The following is a 16,026-nucleotide window of genomic DNA, read 5'->3' as shown; positions in this document are numbered from 1 at the left end:
GAAGCTACTGCTAGAACCTTTCGATATCAGTTGAAAGACTGAGATTATTTGTTATGAGTTAGAAATTAAAATTGGACGTTATAATAAAGACTCAGGTTAGATCTGCGTCATGATGAGAAGTTCTATTGTGTTATTTCTTATTCACAGAACATGCAGTAAATGTGTTGTTGCCTGATAAAGCAGATTATTCTAAAATAAAATATAAAAGCAAGGATAAAAATTGAAAGTAAAAATTGTCTTACCGTGAGTACTTATTTGTTGTCTTTAGTTTAGTGTTTATATTTTGGGATATTATTATTTATTTTTTTTTTTTTTTAACTTTTTTTTTATTAAGACTCTACCTCTACACTCTAACAGGACCAAAAAAATCGTAGAAACAATGTCCACACGGATACGTTTAATTGTTGCACAGAAGGCGGGAACATATTTTGATTGACACATTTTAAACCAATAAACTTTTAGAATGCACCTCCGTTCAGTGACGCACTAACCAATCACCATCACCAGAGGGAGCCACGCGCCCGGGACGTGCTGAATGTAAACACAGCGTAGAAAGCATGACAGTGAGCTGCGGAGTTGAGACTTTAAAACAGGAAAATGCTACGTTTAGGTGTTTAAAAATGATTCCGGACGCTTCTTGACATTGGCATTAACGTACTTTAACGTTACTTTGAAGTAGTGTTTGAAGAACGACACTTTCATATGGGACTTGTGGTATAATAATGATTTTCGGAGATGCTGTGGTCAGTTTATCGCGGATTACGGAAAGCTGCTGTCAGTGCATTTAAATCGAGGTTTGCCACTACATGCTTTAATCAGTGGATCTTTAGGGTAACTGTTGTATTTGGAAAACAAAGTACAATGCATTTTAAAATAATCTTTAACATTTTCTCTTTCATTTATGTCTTTGCCCTTATGTGCATCATTTTCTTTGTCAAAACCTGCTCAGTTGTGAACAATCTATCAGTCCAATCCACTTTATTTCTGTAGCGCATCTTATACACACGAAAGTGCTGCACGGACAAATTAATACAATAAAATACAGTAAATCTTAAAAAAAACAACAACAACTAAATAAATAAAAAGTGTTAAAATGCATAAAGCAAAAAATTATTTTAAAAAATGAATAAAATTAATCAATAAAATTTAATAAAAGACACAGAAGACAACACAACTCACGTGGTTGACGAGACTTAAAACGCTCCACTGTAAGTGTGGAAGAGTTGGAGTTGGCTCTCGGACCTCAGACCTAATAAAATGTAACTGGATAGCTGAAGAAATTGGATAATGATCTCATTTGTGTCATGTATATAAAACAGTATTCCAATAATTGTTCATATGTAAATTTTCTTAATTTTATACATATTTGAATGGATGTGTGTTTTTTCTTCTTTCTTGCAGTAGAGGACCTCCACCGGTCCGACGCCTGTTGTGTACCTGTGACAATGGGAACACAAACAGACTGGCCGATGCAGACACCATTTTCGCCCTTTCGTCGGGTCACGGCAGGTGTGGCGTTGCCGTGGTGAGGGTCAGTGGTCCGGCCTCTCTCTCAGCTCTCAGGACCATGGCTGGACTTAAGCACAAACCTCCACTCCCACGGACTGCACTGTTACGCAGCATCACAGACCCTAGAACCAAAGAGGTGCTGGACCGCGGGCTGGTACTGTGGTTTCCAGGTAGTTATTTGTTGCAGAGAAGACAGAGAAGATGTCTATGTCTCACATTAATTAATGAAAGGTGTTTTATTGCTTAAAGGTTAAGTAATCATCATGTTTTGTTCTGTGCTTGTTTGTTTAGGCCCACACAGCTTCACTGGAGAGGACAGCGCAGAGTTCCACATCCACGGTGGTCCGGCTGTGGTCTCTGCAGTTCTACAAGCTTTAGGTAAAAAACTTAAGGGACACTGATGTGCAAAATCAGATCAATCAGACAATTAAGCTTTAAATACAAGAAGATGGAGCCTTCAGCACATCTAGTCAATGTCAGAAAAAATAATAATTAAATTATAATAACCAAATGAAACTATATACTTGGGCAACAAAATTAATCTTGAATCAGCTTAAAAGTGCAATTTCAATGGTCATAATTTGCTAATTTTAAATAATTTTTATTTCAGTAACTTTTCAACCATGCTCTGAATTGCATTGGGTTCTTGTATTAGTTTTTCCCCGGAAACGTTATATTACCAATATGTATATTTACTGCAGTTTGAAATGTAATCACCAGAGGGCAGTGTAATATAAACATTCTTATTATTACCACTAAACCTTTAACCATTTAACGTTACATGCTGCTGAGTATACTGTAATGTCTATTGTAAAGTGTGTATATTGTTGTGATGTGTGTCTGTCTGTGTCTATGTCAAACAATCTCTCTGTTTGTGAAAAAGAATCTCACCTTTGGAACAATAAAGTCAAAAGTCTGAAATTCAAAACAGAACTATATTAATCTACAATTGTAAGTTTAAGTAAGTATAGTAAGTTTATGTAATTTTGAAAGTCAGTTTTTTGGGCTAGGGTCCATCTGGCTCCTGCTGCTTCTCTTGTCACTTCATCCTAATGAGATGTGAAAAATGAGTTTGCACACAATGAAACTTTAACCTTTTTAACCCTTCACTGTAGAGCTTTCTGTCAGAGTGACCCTGGCCTGACTCACTGGCCTGTTGTTTGCTTCTCTGAGCTGTTTTAGTGTGTCTTTAGTCTGAGCTGTGATGTGTGCACGATGCAGGAAGCGTGGCTGGCATGCGGGGCGGCTGAAGCTGGAGAGTTCACGGAGACGGAAGCGGGGAAGCTCGGGCTGACTGAGGTCAAGGCAACAAACAACCACATAAACAAGGTCAGATGAGGGCCTAGAGCAGTCAAATGGTCAGAGTGTGATTCTATTGTTATAGTCTGTAGTGGGGAAGGTACCAGCCCAACTGCAAGGTTAATACAGGTTAACTGATCAAACAGGATTCTCTCTGGTAGTGTACTGATTTTTATCTCTATACCTTATGAGGACTGGAGACTTTAAATTGTTTTTGGCAAAGTCCACCATCATTGTTGGCTGGTAAAACATTCATAGAAATGCATAATTACTGTCCAAAACATAAATTATGGTCATTTAAGTTATAAGTGGGAAGCTTATAAGTGGAGAAGTACTAACAACAAGATTAAGACAGGTTAAATTAAATGGAGGATCCATCCATCCATCTTCCATCCGGGCTTTTTCCGGCTTATCCGGGCCGCATCGCGGGGCAGCAGTCTAAGCAGAGGGGGACCAGACTCCAGTTCCCACTTCCCAGGGACCAGACTTCCGTCCTCCCCAGCTCCTCCGGGGAGCCCAAGACATAGTCCCAATCGTCAGCAAGAGACATAGTCCCTCCAGCGTGTCCTGGGTCTTCCCCAGGGCCTCCTCGCTCCCGGTGGGACATGCCCAGAACACTTCCCGAGGGAGGCGCCCTGGAGGCATCCGGAACAGATGCCCAAGCCACCTCAGCTGACTCCTCTCGACGTGGAGGAACAGAGGCTCTACTCCGAGCTCCTCCCATATGACTGAGCTCCTCACCCTATCTCTAAGGGAGCACCCAGCCACCCTGCAAAGGAAACTCATTTCGATTGCTTATATCCGCGATCTCATCCTTTCAGTCATTACCCAGAGCTCTTGACCATAGGGGATGAAGATTAGTTCTTCTAAGTCCGAGGCCATGGTTTTTGACCGGAAAAAGGTGGCTTGCCCTCTCCAAGTGGGTGAAGAGTTCCCTGCCTCAAGTGGAGGTCTTGTTCAAGTTGTTCACAAGGACGGAACATGAGATTGACAGGCGGATCGGTGCAGTGTCTGCAGTGAATGCAGTCGCTGTATCGGACCATTGTGGTGAAGAGGGAGCTGAGCCGAAATGCGAAGCTCTTGATTTACCAGTCAGTCTTTGTTCCTACTCTCACCTACGGTCATGGTCATGGTCATGAGGCTCCTACTTATTCCTCACTGGTGGTGCAGTGGTTTGAAGCACTGGACATGTGTCTCTATGCTTTTTGGGTTTGACCTATAAAATTAATGGTATTGGAGCAACGGACCAGGGTTGGCAGTCTCTTTTATAGTTTTTCATCCTCAGTATGTGGACAGGCCATTCTCATGTGAAAGCTCACAACCTCCAGAATTCATTCACTGAGCTGCAGAGACTGCGCTATCATTGATTCATGATTGGCTGTAGGCACTGGGGTTTAAGGAGTAAGGATCCAGATTAGAGAATATACATTTTTCCATGGCCGATGCCAGTACCAGTTTTTCACTTTTCAATTTTTCCTTGGCCAATGTGTGTTTTGGTAATTTTCCCCAAATAATCTAATTTGACTTTAATACAAATTCACCCATGACTTCGGTTTAGTACACACTGGATGAGGGAGCAGTGGTAGTCACATTTTTGCACTACCGTCTTTGGACTAGTTCAGATAGGCTTTATGCATATGTGCATGTTTAGGCAGCTGGTTGGGCCAAACAAAATATGAGCCTCTGCTGGAGATTTAAGGCCAATAGCCAGTATACTAAAAAGTGAAAATATCAGCCAGCCAACATTGAAAGTGGTAAACTAGAGAGAGACTCATGCAGCTCAATCTGCTTTCTGACTGGATAATCGTCTTGAAACCAACAAGAGAAACTTATGCAAAGATACAAAAATCTCGTGGGGCCTCCTGATCATTAAAATATGCATATATATCTGCTGTGTCTGGTGAATAATTTCGCACACGTCTACGGCTCATCCTTCTGAGTCTAACTAAGTGCTCACTTATAATTCTATTAAGTCTTTATCTCTCTCAGATAGGCTCTATGCCTCAATGTTCCAACCATATTGCGCGGCCATGGATCACTTTTTCCAACATATAGAAGATAATACAACATTGTGTGTATTATATATACCATCTAGAGAGTCACGTTTCAAATTTTAGGCATTAGTTACATCATTAGGACTCTATCCCTCCCCTCTGAGTTGTGATAGAGGTTGCGTTTTAATCAAAAATGGGCCCTTACCCAATCTACACAAGAGTCGGATATTGAAATCTGTGAAGTACTTAATAAGCCGTTCCTTGATATACGTATGCAGTGTGAGAGGGTCTGTGAGTGCAAATCTTGCAATCCATGTCAGAGACAGAAGTACCCAGAAGGTAATGGAAGCAGGCGTACCTCAGGCAGTATGTCTATAGTAAGAGACCTATAGTAAGCGCCTTTATCAGGGACTGAGCAGCAGACATCAAACCGGGTGTGATAGTATTTTCATTACGTAGATATTAACACTGTGATCCTGGTATTCAATAGCAATTCACTAATTTTTATTTATAGATGCTGTAGATGATGGAGTGTTCACGTGCGTATTATAACTCCAGTATATTGATTTCATATCATATTTATAGTGTATAGGGTGTGAAATAACATGCTTGCTTTATTTTTACGTCCCCTCAATCAATGTCCTCTTAGTTTAGCTAAAAAGGTGTGATGGTGTTTTGTCTTGAGCGGATCTTCAACCACTTGGTAAGGCTAATAGAATTTCTGTGATTGATGATGTATATATTTGAGCATATATATTTTTTTTTAAAATTGACTGAAAAATAGGCAAGATGAATATCAAAAAAGGTGGCTGTGTGAGGTGGAGAGTCAATGTTAGTTAAGACAATGTAAATAAAACTACCATATTCATTATTATTATAAAACTATATGCTGATTGTACTTTGTTTTTTGAATTATGGAGGGTTTTGCTGTGCCACTGTTCTTCCTTTTTGACCTGATCATCCACCGATTGGGGAGAGTATGAGCGAGAGCGTGTGCCGCAGATCATCCCCGTAAATATGTGGGAAAGATATAATGGCCCTCCATCGACTATATCACGCATTCTTCAATTGCTCTGAGCGAGTCTGAGACAAACCCGCCTCGACCTTACAGAGTGTGTCGAAACGTTAGAGAGCACGGCTGAGTTTGTACATTCCTTAAATCACAAATATGCACTACTATTTGCTAAAGTTGCAATAGTAGCGATGCGTAGCGAGCCGTGATTTTTATGCTGCCAGAGGAAGTCTCGCCTAGAGAGCTTTTAACAATAAAACGATAGCACCGAATATATGGGACGGATTCTTTTTTTGGCACATTTCCATTCATATACAATCTGTGGTGACAACACAGCGGAGATGCGTGCAGACTGATTGCAGAAAACACCGCTGTCTGTGCTAACTACTTAACATATTGTCATGCACTCAAATGGTTTATTGCTGTGTGATAAATATTATATACTTGTGTTATTGAGTGTTGTAAAAATGAAAACTAGTGAGGGGGTGATACAGTTATTAACCTCGTGATTGAGACGTACATATTGACGTATGAAAGAATGCTCGTATATTCCGAAAACATTTATCAAGTAGTATTTGAATACGAATAGTTACTTTATACCTGATTTGATAGAAATAACCCACCCTGGGAGAAAGTCCTGAAATCCTGCTGAAATCCTCCTAGACCAAATGTAACCTACCTCCTCTTGAATATCGAGACAGACCCACCAGTGAGCCTCTTAAATTCCTGTCGATGAGAGTCATAGCCACCTGTATTGTTGAGTTGAGCTTCTCCACTGCGAGAGAGGAAGAGAATATAAATAAGATAAATAGAGTTTTAACAAAATCAACCCATATTTGCTCTAAAATCTCAATATAAACGCAAAATGGAAGTCCTCACTATGATAGATTAGAAAAACAATTTATTTTGAGCAGAATTACAACTATATATTGCAACAAGTGATATTTTGCTATGCATATATATACACACAGAAACTCATCCCCCGTCACGTGAGGAACAATATTACAGCTGAACGAATAAATGCAGATGAAGTCGTACATTTTTTAATGTTTTAGAAGGCGAGATTCTCAAATGTGTGTGTACTGGTTGTGAAGAGAAGGAAAAGACACAGAATGTGTCGCTGCAGTCGCGTGAAGCACTGGTCATTTCTCTGATGCTACGCGGATGCGTCCGAAGGATATTCTCTCTTTCACAGCAAACAAGCGAGTGACGAGTGAGTGCTGACACTCCTGACCCTCAACTCCATCAGAAAAACGGCCCACAGACTGCTACTAGAGTATCAGTATTAAGGAGACATGTGGATTGTCCGAAGCTCCATCTAATAGAAGAAGGCGAGTAACTAAGCAGCTGCAGATCAGTTGTCTGAGTCAGATTGTCCCTTTCCAGTTTACAACAAAGAAGTTTATAGAGCAATTACTACTACACCTGATTGGAATAACCCTGGCTGGTCGATGCGGCGCCTGCCTGATGATGTACGAAAAAAGATATTCAATCGTGGCTTCAAATTACTATTACGTTCCCACAATATGCAATTCGTTCCTACGTTTTAACTATTTCGGCCCTCTTTATTTTTAGTGTATTATTGTCTACCATAGCGTTAGTATGTTTTCTATCGAGGCTCTGGTGTCTGTTGAGTAGTTGTAGGTCTCCAAAACAGTCCTGGTATTTCATAGTTTGCGGTGATAGATGACAAACGCTAAGCTCTCATTAAAAGACAAACTGGAGCTAACACTGGGTCTATATACAGGTCTTGTCGCATTTCATCCAAATCAGTATCTTACATTTTACATGGATGTGTGTTTAGCACTTGTATTGTAGGCTACAGATGTTATGAGATCAGTGTTCTGAGGTGGAAAAACAGGGTAACTTACATTTTCATCCTTCAGTCTCTGGATGACTCTCTCCTCTGTGTTACGCTCCCTCAAAAAAGCTAACAACACACTTCCTGATTATTGGACTGATTACTGGACACTTGGACGCTGGGCATATTTTGACCTCAAGAGCTGCTAATGCAATGTATCTGTACTGGGGAAAGAAATCCAAGCACAGAGACTTTAACCCTTACATTGTGTTAGAAAGCTACACGCATCTTTAGTGTTACCCGTGATTGAACTCAGCCTGAAAATACTTAAAAACACTAGTTATCATCATGCAATATTGTTTTTCACCTTATAACTAACTTAGTATGTATTCATATCCATGGAACTTTTTATTTATTTTTGACTCCACAGACCTTTTATCTTAAAATATACCATTCGTTGTTTATTACAAAAACTGTTCAAATTCACTAATTATATTTCCTATAGTGATAAAATGAGTAAAATATATTATATATATAATTATACTATAATCATAATTATATTATATATAATACATATAATAGTGGAGCTGTTAAGGACCAAAATAGTTCACTTTTATGGTACAAGCATGAAACTTTGCCAGATTAGTAACACCCCCAGGACTAATATTTCTGGATATGGAACCAAGTCTAATTCAACACTGGAGCTGAGAACTGCACATGTCACAAAATGGACTAGATGAAAATGAGACAGGCATAAAAAATACTGCATAAGCCCTTTCTTATAGTCTAATTTATTTGGTCATCCATTTTGTAATGTTGAACAACTATTTTTTCTAAACTCCAAAGCATTAAGGAGGTCACGTGACCATTTTCCTTTGAGAATGTAAGGGCTGTGTGGTTTCCCTGTGGTTGAAATCCAAGTTAATAAAATGTTTTATCTTTCAAAGACGTATTTATTGGGTTTTTGATAATTAAATTGATAATTGATTGATTAATTAATAATTAAATGCTGCATGGAAGCAAGGCTTAACCCCAAACAATGGCAAGAACTGCCATTGAACTGAACTGCCATTGAACTGCCAGTGATCAAATACCAAGTGGGAATCATGTACTGGCCAAAGGAGGAGATACAGACCACAGATGTTAAGACACGAAAGCTCCTGATGAGCCAAATCCAGCACCCTGAGACTGTACACGAGCCAGAAGGAAGGAGGCCGAGGACTAGTGAGTGTGGAACCACTGTCCAGGATGAAACATCCAAGCTCCATGAGAACATCAAGGACAAGGCCCCGACAGGATGATGTGCTCAGAGAATGTCTCAGACAGTGGAGTCCAGAGGAAGAGGTGCTGGAGGGACCATCATATATAGAACATGAACTGAAGTGGCTGATACCAAGAAATCCTTCCAATGTCTTGAGAGGGCTGGTCTGAAGGACAGCACAGAGGCTCATCCTGGCTGCTCTGGAGCAGGACCTGGGCACTCGAGCAATAGAGGCCCAGATCTACCACACCAGACAAGAGCCACGGTGTCGACTGTGCCGAGAGGCTCCTGAGACAGGTGCAGGTGTAAGATGCTGCAGGGAAACAAACATGGAGCGACATAACCAAGTGGAGCCATAGTGTACAGAAACATCTGTGCAGAGTTCAGAAAAGTGCAGGACAGGAATAAATATTATAATAATACAGGTACATGCATAAAACAAGAACATTATGTTTGTTTTCAGATGTTAATGCTGCGAAAACTCTTCATGTAATTTCTACGTAGTCCATTTAATGACTTTGTGGCACTTAAAGTACTTCAAACTACAATTTTAATTACTTTAATTACTTCATTGCTATCATTGAAGCTGTTTGTGTGTAGTGTCCAGATGCCTTCTTTTAAATACTTATGTCCAGATACCATACATATGATTTGAAAGAAAGAATGAAATAAGCTAAGATAGCTTCACAAGGCCTTATAAAATATATATATATATAATATATATATATATATATCATTCGTGTGCTGCCAGGCGCTCGTGGAGGGCAGTGAGCTTCTTTAGCCAGTACGCATGGATCATGTCCGGGCCCGGTGCGGTCCAATTTTTCATACTGAGACTCTTCCCTGGATGTCTGCCACTGTGATGGTGACTGGATTCTGTTCAGGGAGGTTGCTGTGGTCTTCTCTCAGATCCACCAGCACTATATATATATATATATATATATATATATATATAATATATATATATATATATATATATATATATATATATATATATATATATATGTATATATTAGTGCTGTCATGCGATTAAAAAAATTGAGAGATTAATTAATTACAGATCATAATTAATTAATCTAATTAATCTCTTTTTAATCTCACCTAAAAATTGCTGAGAAAAGCCTTCAATTTGAGGTATTTTCATTTAAATTCATTATTACATTATTGTGGCAGATCAAAAGACTGATATAGAACAAAAAAAAGTGACTTTATAAAGTAATTTATTGTTTAACAAATCTCTCCAAATTGTCTGTTGAGCCCAAGTCTCCATGAATAAGAAACTGTTTGCTGTAAAGTAGCAAAGACGAGGAAATCTGAACATAATAACTTTTGTCTACTTAAAGACAAATAAAAAGTCCAGTCTTTCCTTAACCATATTAAAAATATTATTGATAGAGAAAATGCTTTATATATGAGATCCTGGTTTTAGTCCTGGTTTAGACCTGGGTTTAGACCTTTAGTTCCTACTTTAGTCCTAGTTTAGTCCTGGATTAGTCCCTGGTTTTTAGTCCTGGTGTTAGTGCTGGTTTAGAGGGCAACAGGAAGAAGTGCGGTTTACGCAGTACGCGACGAAAAAATGTACGCGGTGCACGGAGCACGTCGGTGTCTGCGCAGTAACTACGGAAGGAAACGTGGTCCGCGCTTTCTCAGGTTAATGACGATGATGAATGTGTGTGTGTGTTGTGTGTGTGTGTGTTGTGTGTTTGTGTGTGTGTTGTTTGTTGTGTGTTGTGTGTGTGTTGTGTGTTTGTGTGTGTTGTGTTGTGTTTGTGTGTTTGTGTGTGTTTGTGTGTTGTGTGTGTGTGTTGTGTTTGTGTTGTGTGTTTTGTGTATAGGACAGTAGTGCAGACATCATGAGTCTATGCAGGTTGTTTTCACCAGTGACATTTGTAGGCGATTTTATATTAGTTATTTATTTTTTTATATTTCACGTCGGGAGAAGAATTTCCAAGACACGAATGTGTTTTTCCCTGTGCACTGCTGCCTCTGTTCTACTGGCTCTTCCACCTCGTCCACTGTGTGCGACTGACGCCGCCAACGTGAACATGACGTTTACGTCGCTCTTACTGTGCGCGTTTTGTGTGGGTTTTCCAGCAATGAGTGGAATTACCGAAATAAAAAAATTATAAATGTGTTTTTTTTTGTGTGTGTTGTTGTCCAAAAAACACATAACAGAATAAATAATTTTAAGCAACTCAGCATAGAAACAGTAAAGTTAGAGATTAAAAATGAGATTAACGCGATTAAAAAAACAGATAATTAATGCGCTAATATATGACTGTAATTAATTAATCGCTAATTAAATAATATATAATAATATATATATATATAGTGTTACTGTATATTTTTATAAGATTCAGTTAAACTAATATCATTTTTATACATATTTTTCTTGAAAAATGTACTTAATTTAGGGGCCATTGTCCAGACACTGAAGCTCATTGTCTGCATTTTGCAGATATAGTACAATCTTAAATGTTTTCTTTTAAATCTCTCTCTTTATTTCTGTCTGTTCACAGTATTTATCCTTTGCTTACATATTGTCTGGAGCCTTCTCACTGTGCTATGAAAAAACAATATAAGATTATACTATCTTATTTTCCTGTACCACACACACGATTCTAAATTATACCTAATTATTGACTTTCTCTCATAGTTTGAGTTGTCACATGAGATTCAATTAAACATTTTTTTTTTCTGCACATTTTTGGTTGAAAATTTACTTTAAAAAGGTGCATTGTGTAACTTTTCTGGTGGAGAGTCCATTAAACGGAGATGTCATTGCTTTGTCTGGAATGTTTCACAGTGTTAAACCAAACCAGACCAGTCAGAATGTTTGTTTTTCTAGGTATTTTTGAGCTGTAAAACCACCTGTAATTGAACACATGTAAAGTAGAGTTTAATGCCATACTGTGGAACATAATGACATCTTCATAGCAACAAGCAGGTGGCAGACCCCCGACCAAAGAGTTACATAGTGCACCTTTATGTTTTATGCATCATTGTCCAGTTGTAGTTCAATCTTAAATGTTTTCTTTTCATTTCTCTCTGTTTCTGCCTCTTCACATTATCTCTCCATTATTCACCACACAGACTGGAGCCTTTTAACGCTGTGATAAATAATCAATATAAGATTCCTGCTTATTTCCCAGTACCACACATATGAGTCTGGGGTTACTCATATCTGCAGAAGTGGAAGCATTAGTGATAATGTGTGAAAATTTTACATTATTTTCCAAAAAAGGCGGTTTACGCAGTGATTTCTCGACCAGCCTCGTTGTCCATGTCAGCCATTTTGTGACAGTGCAGTACTCGGCTCCAGGGTCGACTTGGGCTTGGCAATCTATGGCTACGTTCAGACTGCAGGGCTTAATGCTCAATTCTGATTTTTTTGTGAAATCCAATGTTTTTGCAAGGTCGTTCACATTTCCAATTAAATGCGACTTGTCTGTGACTTCAGTGTGAACGGTAAATGGCCCAAAAGTGTCCCGCATGTGCACTGGAGACACGATGACGTCAACCCCATGCGTCAACCGCAGCGAGCGTGCTCTGTGTTTACGGAAGTTGTCCAAATATGGTCGCGAGCATTGAGCACCTGGAGATTTTACAGTTCCGGTTTCCGCCTGCTTCAGCGCAGAATAGTGACGTTTGTCGCTTGTTAATGACGTGTAGGTCGGATGGATGCGCTTTGGCCGTTCAGATTGAAGTCGCATGTCAAAAGATCGGATATGTATCGGATTCAGGAGCACATATCCAAGTGTCCTGGGTCACATTTGAAAAAATCTGATCTGTGCCGTTCAGACTGTCATTAGAAGATCAGATACAGGTCACATAGAAGCCAAAAAATCGGATTTGGGTCACTTCAGGCTGCAGTCTCAACGCAGCCTTTGTCCTCATCCTCAGACAGACTTTCCTCCGCTTCACTTTCCTCTGTGTTCAGAATCAATGTCATAACCAAAGATCTGATCCAGCGCCTCATAAACAGTGAACCTGCTCATGTTGACTGATGCTGCAACAGAATACAGCTGATAATATCTCACTAAAACCCTGTTTATATATGATAATGTTTATTTTAGATTCAAAATGTATCAAGTGTGCTGTGAGAAACAGAAGAGTTCACGAGGGTGAAGAGGACCTTTTGTGTGTGTGTGTGTGTGTGAATATAGATTCTACGTGAAAGTTTGAGTTCATGTGGGGGAGGGGTGGTGAAGGGGGCCTGTGTGTGTGTGTGTGTGTGTGTGTGTGTGTGTGTGCGCGTCTGCATGAGTTCAAATTCAAAGATAATATAATGCATGAATATAAAGAACAGAATGAAGTAATATCTTCAGAGAAAAAAAAATAAAGTGATTTTGAAATCGAGAACAGATGAAAAGGATTACACATTTTGAAGTACGATATATTTTTTGGAGAAAATATTGACAAGAAACAATAAACAAATTTACACACTCAAACAACAGCGGGTTTATCAATAAACACTTGAACACTTGAAAATGTACAAGTAACAAAAAACACAAATTGCAATAATAAATGAATAAAAAGCAGAATGAATCAAATGAAGCCAGGCTCTATATTACAAATAGGATTATTTTTCTACAAGAAAGTTTGAGTTCACATGGGGGAGGGGAGGTGAAGGGGGCCTGTGTGTGTGGTGTTTGCGCGTCTGCGCGTGTGTGTGTATCTAGATTCTATGGGAAAGTTTGAGTTCACGTTGTGGAGGTGTGTTGAAGGGGGCCTGTGTGTGTGTGTGTGCGTGTGTGTGTGTGTGTGTGTGTGTGTGTGTGTGTGTGTGTGGGGCACACTGAGCCATATTTGATCCACGGAGCAGCCCACAGCTTGTAAGTGATGCATAAAACAGCCACTATTCTCTGCCGGGTCATTTTTGAACTGTAACACCACAAATGTCACTTTTTTTATTTTTTTTGAGACCTTTACAATTTACTGAAATGGTGAAATTTTTTTTTGTTGAGTTAAAATAGTTGTGTCTGAGGATTAGATGAAGCCTCGTTCCAGTACAAAAAAGCAAATGGTAGTTTTTACAAACCTAAACTTGAAAAACGGGTCAGTTTTGACCCGAACACAATATCAGGGTTAAATTGGCTTATAGAAAGTTGTGATGTAACCTGAAACATGGTAATATGATAAACAAATACATTTGTTCTAAGCATTTACTCATCTCTTCAGCAATTCTGATACAGTCCTCCAGATTAAGCATTCAGCGCCTCTTCCTTGGCCGAGATCCACTGCACTGATCCTCAGCAGAACAATAAAGAGTCTGAGAAGGTCAAATCAGATTTTGTAAATGCACAATCCATCAGTGGCGTGCGGTCAGGGCAACCAAGGCAAGCAAGCGGTTGTCCAGTAAACTCTAAAATCATTGCATGCCAAAAGTATAATTAAATAGTTTTGAATTACATCCAAATAATCCCATTTTCTCCATGTTGAAACTGTGTTGAATAAACCCGTATCATCAGCCACAGGAGTTTGTAGTTTCACGTTTGTAATGATCAGATATTAGTTAGAAATACAGGCTGTGATTTAGTCAAACGGTGAACGAGTTTCAGTGCTAGTTTGTGTGAAATGGAGGATCTGGATGGAGTGATGCATAATTGACAAGACCACAAAATATACCAGGGTTATTTGAAGAGTCTCACCGTCTGCTGTAAAACTCTACACAGTCACTGATTCTGAAAGTACAGTCGTGGTCAAAAGTTTACATACAGTACACGTTCAGAAACTAAATCCCCTACTAACTTCAAGTTCCACGTTTCATCCTTGAATAAGCGGCCATTCTGGAATGCATAGGGTAATAGCCTTTTGGAAATAAAAAGAAAAGGCATAACTTCCTGTTAATCATTTATTTATTTAATAGTTCTTTTAACAACACAACTTCTTAGTGGTTCATAAGTTTACATACACCCACATGCCTTGCCCAATAAACAATACATTGACTGAAGGCAGCTTGTGCAATCAACCATGCAATGGTCCCATTTAGTCCAGTGTTCAGTCATATTGCATATTTAACAGGTTTTATACATTTGAGGGGTATATAAACAGCTTAACTTCACACGCACTGCATTGACTTGATATGGGGAAGTCAAAACAACACACTCAGGACATTAAGGACCGAATAGTTGCCTTGCACAAGGCAGGCTCATCCCTAGGAACCATCTCCAGGCGGCTTCATGTCCCTAGAGCATCTGTTCAGACAATTGTCCAAAAATTTAAGTACAGTGGAAGTACAGCTGTATTGCCACGGCCTGGAAGGAGGCGGAAACTAACACCCAGAGATGAAATGCTTTTGGTCAGAAAAGTGAAAATGAACCCACAGACGACCAAGAAAGTCATGTGCAATGAATTGGCTGCCTCTGGAACAGATGTATCAGTATCCACGGTCAAGAGAGTTCTCCATCGACATGGGCTGAGAGGGTGTCGGGCCAGAAAGAAGCCATTACTTCAAAGAGAGGCACAGAAAATCACGACTGAAGTTTGCCAAACAGCACCCTGAACAAGGATAAGGCCTTCTGGAAGAATGTGCTGCGGTCAGACGAGACGAAAATTGAACTGTTTGGTCATAATGACCAACAGTATGTTTTCCGGCGAAAGGGTGAAGCCTTCCACCCCAACAATACAGTTCCAACTGTGAAGCATGGTGGAGGAAGTCTCATGTTGTGGGGGTTGCTTTGCAGTGTCGGGAACTGGAGAACTCCAGAAGATCAATGGAATCATGAGGAAAAGAGGATTACATAGAAATATTGCAAAGAAACCTCAAAAAGTCTGTCAAATGTCTGAAGCTTGGTCGAAATTGGATGTTTCAACAGGACAATGACCCGAAACACACAGCCAAAATAGTATCAAAATGGTTCCAGACAAACAAGGTGAACATGTTGGGAGTGGCCTTCACAGAGTCTGGACCTCAATCCCATTGAGAATGTGTGGAGTGAACTGAAGAAACAATTCTGTAAGAGGAGACCAACAAACGTAGCACAACTGTACGAAATCTGCCAGGAGGAATGGCCCAAGATCTCCAGGGATTATTGTGAGAAGCTGATTGAAGGATATCCAAATCGACTTGCTGAAGTTATCAAGGTCAATGGAAATGCAACGAAGTACTAAGCCCTGAACGAGTAGGTGTATGTAAACTTATTGAACA

The 16,026-nt window shown here is 39.5% G+C and overlaps 2 protein-coding genes across 2 annotated transcripts in view; both read left to right on the top strand.

The window, feature by feature from the left end:
• Positions 1–550: 550 nt before the first annotated feature.
• On the top strand, positions 551–1,929 carry LOC129408231 (tRNA modification GTPase GTPBP3, mitochondrial-like). Its single transcript, XM_055151319.1, has 3 exons — positions 551–794; positions 1,402–1,679; positions 1,801–1,929. The coding sequence occupies exons 1-3, from the start codon at positions 736–738 to the stop codon at positions 1,908–1,910; spliced, it is 447 nt and encodes a 148-aa protein (XP_055007294.1). The 5' UTR covers positions 551–735; the 3' UTR covers positions 1,911–1,929.
• A 795-nt stretch (positions 1,930–2,724) lies between these two features.
• LOC129408230 (uncharacterized) overlaps positions 2,725–16,026 on the top strand; it is a 17,910-nt gene continuing 4,608 nt past the window's right edge. The window contains exons 1-2 of the mRNA XM_055151317.1: positions 2,725–2,838; positions 2,894–2,927. Coding sequence (XP_055007292.1) covers positions 2,725–2,838; positions 2,894–2,927 — 148 coding nt within the window. The remainder of the gene's footprint in view (positions 2,839–2,893; positions 2,928–16,026) is intronic.

The sequence above is a fragment of the Boleophthalmus pectinirostris genome, unplaced genomic scaffold, assembly GCF_026225935.1.
Source record: "Boleophthalmus pectinirostris isolate CB_2022bp ecotype Guang Dong unplaced genomic scaffold, ASM2622593v1 HiC_scaffold_157, whole genome shotgun sequence".
Lineage (NCBI taxonomy): Eukaryota > Metazoa > Chordata > Actinopteri > Gobiiformes > Gobiidae > Boleophthalmus > Boleophthalmus pectinirostris.
This window is presented reverse-complemented; position numbering and strand designations above follow the sequence as displayed.

Excerpts from the sequence above, each read along its gene's own strand:
- LOC129408231 (XM_055151319.1), top strand. The coding sequence starts at position 736 with ATGCTGTGGTCAGTTTATCGCGGATTACGGAAAGCTGCTGTCAGTGCA. Across the intron at positions 795-1,401 it reads GTCAGTGCATTTAAATCGAG|TAGAGGACCTCCACCGGTCC; the intron begins GTTTGCCACTAC and ends TCTTTCTTGCAG. Across the intron at positions 1,680-1,800 it reads GCTGGTACTGTGGTTTCCAG|GCCCACACAGCTTCACTGGA; the intron begins GTAGTTATTTGT and ends TTGTTTGTTTAG.